Source organism: Helianthus annuus, chromosome 17 (assembly GCF_002127325.2).
Source record: "Helianthus annuus cultivar XRQ/B chromosome 17, HanXRQr2.0-SUNRISE, whole genome shotgun sequence".
Taxonomy (NCBI): domain Eukaryota; kingdom Viridiplantae; phylum Streptophyta; class Magnoliopsida; order Asterales; family Asteraceae; genus Helianthus; species Helianthus annuus.
Genome location: NC_035449.2, coordinates 58,518,831 through 58,526,840, shown reverse-complemented (window position 1 = coordinate 58,526,840; position 8,010 = coordinate 58,518,831). Strand labels below are relative to the sequence as shown.

Here is an 8,010-nt window from a genome sequence, read left to right as displayed (position 1 = left end):
ACATCGGCATTATTCAATGTTGGGCACATATCCTGAACTATGAAGAAAGATACAAGGCTCCAGAATCACCCTCAAGGTTATTTTGCACAGAAATAATGTTGGTAACTCTTTTACTATATTTAATTGATGAAATTATATTAGGACTTTGTTTTGTTGTTTATAATGTGGTACCTCAATATTACAGAATCGTCCGGTGTACGACGAAACGACGAAAGTAAGTTATCGATACAAAGAATTCAACAGAAACATGGCAACGGTTTTGAAAGACGTCCGTTTCAAAGAAGACAAGAAAGATAGATACATACAAGATTATGAATTGGTCTTCGTGCCAATAATATGGGCAAGACATTTCTATGTTGTCTGCTTCAATATAAAACACAGCAGAGTTGATGTATTGGATAACAGCGCTGTAGAGGATGATCTCAGCATCAAAGACAAGCATGCTGGATGGATAGAAAAGTTAATAAGTATCTTAAAAACTTTGTATATAAAAACTATGTTGACAAAACGCCATACTAATATACGAAAAGAATGTGAAACTGTAGCACGGTGCTTTTGTAAACTACTTGCGTCTTAAAAAACACCCGAAGAATAAATTTTTTTTTACTAGATTCAAAATCAAAATTGTGAAAATATCTTCATAATTTGTTGTCTAGATAGGTACCTCAGGCTTTGCCAAGATATAAGACAACATTCGGAGTTTTTGAGCAAAGTGGGAGGGGGAGGGGAAAGAGAAGTTGATCAGTCTGTAGAAGAGGAAAGCCATGATTGTGAGAGGGGAAGGAGAGACGTTTTTTGAACTCATATAAAAGAAGCTATTCAACAATACAGTTGTGAATGATGGATAGTTGGCAATAGTAGCTAGTGAGTATGGAATTCCAGAAAAAAAAAAAAAAAAAAAAGATGCTAATTAAGCATGACATCAGGCATTATAGTATTTTACTAAACAACACAAACAATTACAACTTCATAAATGTTCAGTAGACAAACATGTCTTTTTTTATCCTGCTGAGATTCAAGTCCATAACACATGAACCAAAACGAATACAAAATCAACCTGATTATCTATTTATTTACTTCTTGTCCCCTATTATATTAATATCGACGACCACCCGAGGTTGATAACAGTACTTTACTAGCCTTCTTCCCTTTCTTCCCCGTCTCACTCGCCTTGCTAACTTCCACAGGTTTTACTCGCGATATAACATTTGCAAAAGATGTCGTCTGCGAACCTGTATATAAAAACAGATAACACCATCTAATCTAATACGCAATATTTTTCTTAATACACGAATCTTATTAAAACTTGTAGCACATCATGATTACCAGTTGAAAAACCACTTGATACGTGCGCTTCCTCTGTTCTAAGAGTAGGAGAATCATGCGCTGCGGCAAAACCAAGCCTAGTAACATTTGAGAACAGCGGTCTATCCACCATTGTTGGAGGGTTTGATGATGAACTTCCCAAAGCTTCGTATCAAAACACAGTTAGAAAAGGTAAATATGAAGAATAATACTTAAAATAAGAAGAAGAAGAAGAAGAAGAAGAATATGAGTAAAATTGGTATTACCTTCAAAGTCATCCAAGGAGAATGCAGGTAAATAATCATAGGAAGTTTGTGTATCGTATACTACTGGCACATGCTTTGCAGCAGCAGCAGCTTCTGCTTTAACTTTTTCCGCGTGCTCCTTGAATCAAGTAAATGTATGATAAGTGTTATGCAAGTGCTTCAATGTTTAAATCGAAAATATTAAAAGAAAATGCTAACTGAACATACAAGTATATTATGACTTCGATTGTTTCCTTTGATGAAACAAATTTACACAAGTGGCACATTTCACATATTCATAGAGAGAAAAAATTGCATGTTCTATGTGTAAAGATGGCAAAATGGGTCGGTCCAGCTGAGTGATACCAGAAACGGTATTTATACTTTTTTTGAATATTAATAACTAGCTAGTGGGATTCTCCCGCGCTTCGCATCGGGCTTTTGGTCGGTATTAATTCGGAGTATTAATACAATACTGGCACTCATGCAGTATAGCAATCTACATCGAACAAAACCATAAAAAAGAACATTGGTACTAAATAAATCATTGTATACTAAACGTTATAAGCGTAATACAATATACAGTTAAAAGTAATATAATATTACAATACTAAAATGATAAAAGCATAAGAAAATAATAAAAGCATAAATAAAAATGAAAATAAAAAATAAAAGAAAAAGACAGAAACCGTAAAAGAAGAAAACAGAAAATAATAAAAGCATAAAAACAGATACAACAAAAAAGAAAAAAAATATATAAGAAAAAGACAAAAACTGACATAGGGTTTTTTTATCTATATAGTAATGTGTTATATATATAGTAACAAAACCATACTATTAAATTAAAAGTCTAAACTTCTTTCTAATAAAGCTATTAAGAAGGTTTTAAGCATTTAAAAACATTTCAGAGGATTTTCAACCTATTTTCCCTTTTTCGTAAGATCTTTTACGTGCATACGTTTGGCCCAATTAAGATAAGTATAAACCTAAATCAACCTATTTGTATACAAATAAATCAAATTTACCACCTTTACCAGCATCAGTGTTAGCAATATGTAAACAGAATATTGTTATGAATTTAAAGTAGTAGCACGTGCATACCTTTCTGGCAACACGCTTCCTGTGTTTTTCCCTATTTTTCAACTCATCCTCAAATGGAGAAAGTGAACTGGCAGGCAATATTCCCGAGAGATCGATTTCACAAAGCTAGAAAATATTTCCACCAATAAGACAATCATTGCAGAAGAAAACAGTAGTCATATATAGTATATGCTTCAACAACCCTTTGTTCATAACTAGAGCTGTAAATGAACCGAAGGTTCAGCGAACTGTCTGTAGTGGGAAGTTCTTTATGTTTGTTTGTTTAATAAATGAACAAACACGAACAAGAAACTTTGTTCGATAAGTTAAATAAAGTAACATGAACAGAGATTGCGTTTGTTCGTTTATGTTCGCGAACGTTCGGTAATGTGTTCTTCATTTGTGTTCGTTTATTTAAAGGTTTTTTAAAATTATATTTTTATTTTATTGGCTTTAGTTTTTAAAATTCGAAACCATAGTTGTACTATATGCCTCCACCAAGATCCCTATTTTGATCATTTCATTATCAATTTGTGTTATAGCTCGACAAAATTCTTAAGTTTTGTGTTAGTTATGTTCATAGTTATCGATACAAATAGCGACAAGGTACCTATATGCTACGCAGTGATGGCGATGAAATAGTGTTCGCTATTTCGTGTATAGCGATAAGCTAGTAGAAATTTTTAAAAACAAAAAAAATTAGATATTTATAATTTATATATGCACTTTTTATGCATAAGTTTAGAAGCTCAAGGACCAAATGTAAACTAGTGAAGATAGAGGGGGTTAAATGTTTAAATACACAAACTAATTTTACACTTTTTATGTAATATATTATAAGTTTTAGGGACTAAATCTAAACTAGTGAAAGATAAAAGGGTTAAATGTTAAAATACTTTATTTAACCCTAAAAGCCTAAACAGGCCGCTACTTCTTTCTTCTTCCTGGTTCGTATCTTCTTCTCACTTTATCTCACTGGTTCCTGGCCAAAAAGCAGCACCGGTGCCGGAATTCACCGCCGGAGGTCGATATTTAGTCGATACGTGGTTGATATTAACCTTGAGGCGGCATACAAGCGCCACACAACGCTATTCGCTATAGCGTCCGCTATGGACGCTACTAATAACTATGATTATCTTATCTATTTATTTTTTGGGTTTAAATAAATATATAACGTTCGTTTGTGTTCATTTATGTTCATAAACATTTGTTTAGGTTCGTTTTGTTCGTCTACGTTTGTTAAGTATTCAGGAACAGTTCATGAACATGTTCATTTCCTTAATGAACGAACACGAACAAGAAATCTCGTTCAGTGAGCGTTCGTGACCCGTTTGTTAACATGTTCATTCCTTAATGAACGAACAAGAACAAGGCTGTTCGGTTTGTTTACAGCCCTATTCACAACAGTTTGTTTTCTGATTAATGTTTGGCAACATACCTGAAATGTCGTTGTTAAAGAAAAATGACTCAGGTAGCGATATCGCCTCCTCATGGCTTCTGATTGTGTGATTGTCTCCAATTGCAAAATCTTGCCGCTAATCCTGCAATTCATGAACTTAAGTTTCAAAACATATGTATTTCAGATTACAAATATAACGTCAAGGGAACAGATTTTTCTTTTTTGAAAGAAGAAAAAGAATAAACAACGCAAAATTTGATTTCTAAAAACTTAAGAAAATACCTACCTTTGAGGAAGCCTATCATGGCTTCCATAATGGTGCACAAGACACCTCATGTTTAATGGATGGAGTATAAGGTGCTGACCATCAGCTGCCTGAACGAATCAAAGAAGCAGAGTAGGAAATTAGCGTTACTACATTTTAAGTAAGTTAATAAATTACAAACACCTTAAAATATTATTAACAAGTATTTTAACCCGCCGCGCGTTGCGGCGGCGTCGAAACTTAAAGTAACTCGAACTTATACCGTCAAATATTTGACCCGACTCGTTTTCAAACAAAATTTACGTCAAAACATAGACCAACTGAAAACACACATGAAAATAAGCACGAAAACGTGTTATATTTGACCTGACTCATCACCGAGAAAACTTACGTCGAAACAAAACCAACTTGGATTTATAATGAAACGTACTTAGAAACAAGCACTCAAGAAAATAGTATTTTTTTACATTAAAGAATGGTGCCACGCGTTGCGACGGAGTCGAAACGTAATGTAACTCGAATTTGTACCACCTAGTGAAAACGTATTATATTTGACCCGACTCGTTTCTGAACAAAGCGTAGACCAACAAAAAACGTACATAAAAAAAAGCACGAAAGCGTATTATATTTGACCCACTTACATAAAAATAAGCACGTAAAGGGGGGTCAAAATGACATTTTATAATGTGTTTAGAAAGCTGAGAGGGTGTAAGTGGCAATGCTAGAAGTTGAAGGGTTGAATACACAAAAAACCTTGGGTTGATAGCATTTATGTAAATTTGACAAAGAAAAATATTAAAAAATAGAGGTGTCTTAGGTAATAGATACTATTCCTAACTCCTAAGACACCCTCTTTTGTTATATTAATAAACTAATAATACTAATTCTTCATCTAAAAATGCTTTTAGTGAGAGGGGATAACTTGTAAAACCAAGTTACCTGATAGAAGTCATATGATCCTTTCATCTTCTTATCGGCAAAACTATCAGATGGCATTTGCATACCCTTGTTATCCTCATATGAAGACGACAAGATTTCACCTTGCCCATCAATCAGTTCATCCACAGCAGCAGTTTGATCCATCAAAGGTTCATTAACATCAACCGATTTCGAGCCACTCGCAATAAATGATTCATCACTAATACTAATACCAAAATTTGACTTTGATGGAGAACCCGTGTGAAAAGAACCATTGTTACGGGAGTGGGCCCCATCAATATTCCTTCTTTCCTTCCAATTTTTTTTTCTTTCTTCAAGTTGTTCCATTGCAGCACAGACGTACGGAAGCCTTTCCAGGTCATCAACAAGCCCTGATTCCGCTCTAGCAAGCCAACTATCTAGCTCCGACATGGCTTTCCTAACCGCCAGCTCAGCATCCGCGGTAAAAGTGAACTTCGAAAACGCGTCATAAACTTCCTCATGTTCCTCAACACTTTCTTTCTGTTTCGCCGTAAGAGTTAACGAATCTTTATCACGCGTTAGGAGCATAAACTCAATAACATCTCCAACACAATGCTGCTTGACATTCTCAATGTAGATAGTATACAAGTCTTTCGATGATATCATCATGAAACATAACGGACATTTCTTCCAACACTCGCGTTTATCATCATCTTCACCAATCAAAAAGTATTGCAATATACACGGGAAACAGAAGATATGACCACATGACGTCATCTGTGGACACAAAAGCTCCTCCAAACATATCGGACATGTTGTAGGGTGCGGAGTGAAATACTTCAAACATACAATATCCTCCCATTGCAACATCTTATCTGGATCCATGGACTCAGGACCACGGTTGCCGGAATCTAACAAGACAAATTTATAATTTGCTTGAAGAAACAAATCTTTATTGTAAGGCTTTCGTTTCGGTAATCTTCTTGGAGGATTGGTTCTGGCCTGAGGACGAGAAATGGGATCATAGTGAAAATTCAGCAAGTGATTAGCGTTAACTCCCTGCGATTTTCTTCCTGCTGATGACGGGGTCCCCGCTTGATTAGACCGATGTCTCTGATGGCTGCCAGGTGAGCCTCTACGTTCAGGAAACCCCATACTGGATTGGCCTGAGCCATTGTGTTGATAATGTGCACCAAATTTTTGGCGGGCTGGAATCTTCTTGCCGGGTAGTTCTTTCACCTATAATAATACGGCAATTACTGTTATAAGTTATAGGTTCAACAAAAGAAAATATTAAATATCTTGTCAAAGAGGCAAACCGCACTCAAGGTGCATAGGCCCTGCCCTGAGCTTGGTTTTAAAAAGCGATAGGCGCACAAAAGCGACGAGGTCTAAAATTGAGGCGGGAAGCACAAAACGCAAAAGCGGTGGGCTTTCCGTACCCGAGGCGCAAGGTGTTTATATCATTTTTTTACATATCCCTTAGGTTTTAACTTCCTTTAACCTATATATAGCTATAAATAAGGCTTTTATACATACTTACATGTACAGGTAAAAAAACCCAAGGTACAACTTTTTTCTGCAGAAAAACGCCTTAGATACATGAGGTGCGCGCCTCAAGCCAAAAAGCCCCCCAAAAACCCAAAAATCTGCGCCTTTTGGGCGCTTCTTGTAATTACACAAGGCGCTGAGAGAAAAAGCCCCAGAATATGCGCCTTAGTGTGCCTCGCGCCTCAGGCGCACTTTTTAAAACCAAGGCCCTGAGCCTACTCACATCGCACAAAAAAACGCAATCTTTTTAAAGGAGGCTCATAGCATAAAAATTTCATTTTTATGAGTTTCCGACTTGTTTTAGGCTTGTGTAGGGCTAGTTTAGACTGTTTTAGGTTGACCCGAGGATTGTCTACTGGTTTTTGACATGTTCAAACAGGTTCGAACAATTTTTTGGCAAAAATTTGGCCAGAAAACGCGTCTGGTCTCCTAAAAGCAAGGCGCTCTCCCTGCGCTTCTGTGCCTAGTGCGCTTTCAAAAATATACGACATTCAAAATTATTACATAAACGTAATCTTCAGAAGCAAACTAGCCAACGACTAATGACAGCAGTCGTTATTACTTCGACAATGTGATTACATCAAATTCATAAACTTTCCAACTAATTACAACAATTAGAAGCCCGCAAAACTTTACCTTTTTGGAAGATCCACCAGAAGGCTCGGGTGTTGGAGACACTGACTCTGCAAATTAATCCAAAACGTAATAGCAACATCACATTAGTATACACCCAATTTTACATTAAAAATTATCAAAGCAAAACTTCTAACCATAATAATTTACCATAACTAAATCAATAACTAATACAAAAACGACGTCGTTAGCATCCCGTACAAATGATGATTTAATTGACCTAACGTGAGTCAAAGATAATGTTTTCTAGGATTACAAGGAAGACAAGCAGAAAACAGAAGCTAAAAGGCATAAATTATATGCAAATAACCTGTGAAATTATCCTGCGAATCAGCAGGATCGGAGATATGAAGAGATTGGAGGGTGTGTGATGGGTCGGGTTGAGGGAGATCGGATCCATGATTAAGAAGATTAGGGTTTTGAGAGTGAATGTGAGAAGAAGACGACGATGAACCAAGATTTTGAGAGGGCAAGATGGACATGAAATTTAGCGAAAAAGGCTTGTGATTTTGTTAGGGTGCCAAAAATCGTGTTCGAGATGAGGATTTATGTATGTATGAGGTTGGATCCGAATAACGGTGGCATCTCCGCCCTACCGACTATGTTAGTTTTACAAATTTGCCCTATAGTTT

The 8,010-nt window shown here is 36.1% G+C and overlaps 1 protein-coding gene across 1 annotated transcript; it reads right to left on the bottom strand.

Moving 5' to 3' along the window:
• Window positions 1-895: 895 nt before the first annotated feature.
• On the bottom strand, window positions 896-7,943 carry LOC110926170 (RING finger protein 10). The gene is made up of 9 exons (XM_022169923.2): window positions 7,689-7,943; window positions 7,382-7,428; window positions 5,234-6,433; window positions 4,316-4,404; window positions 4,069-4,171; window positions 2,652-2,756; window positions 1,572-1,689; window positions 1,327-1,470; window positions 896-1,232 (listed from the first exon to the last, which is right to left on the bottom strand). The coding sequence occupies exons 1-9, from the start codon at window positions 7,858-7,860 to the stop codon at window positions 1,096-1,098; spliced, it is 2,115 nt and encodes a 704-aa protein (XP_022025615.1). The 5' UTR covers window positions 7,861-7,943; the 3' UTR covers window positions 896-1,095.
• Between the last annotated feature and the right edge of the window lie 67 nt (window positions 7,944-8,010).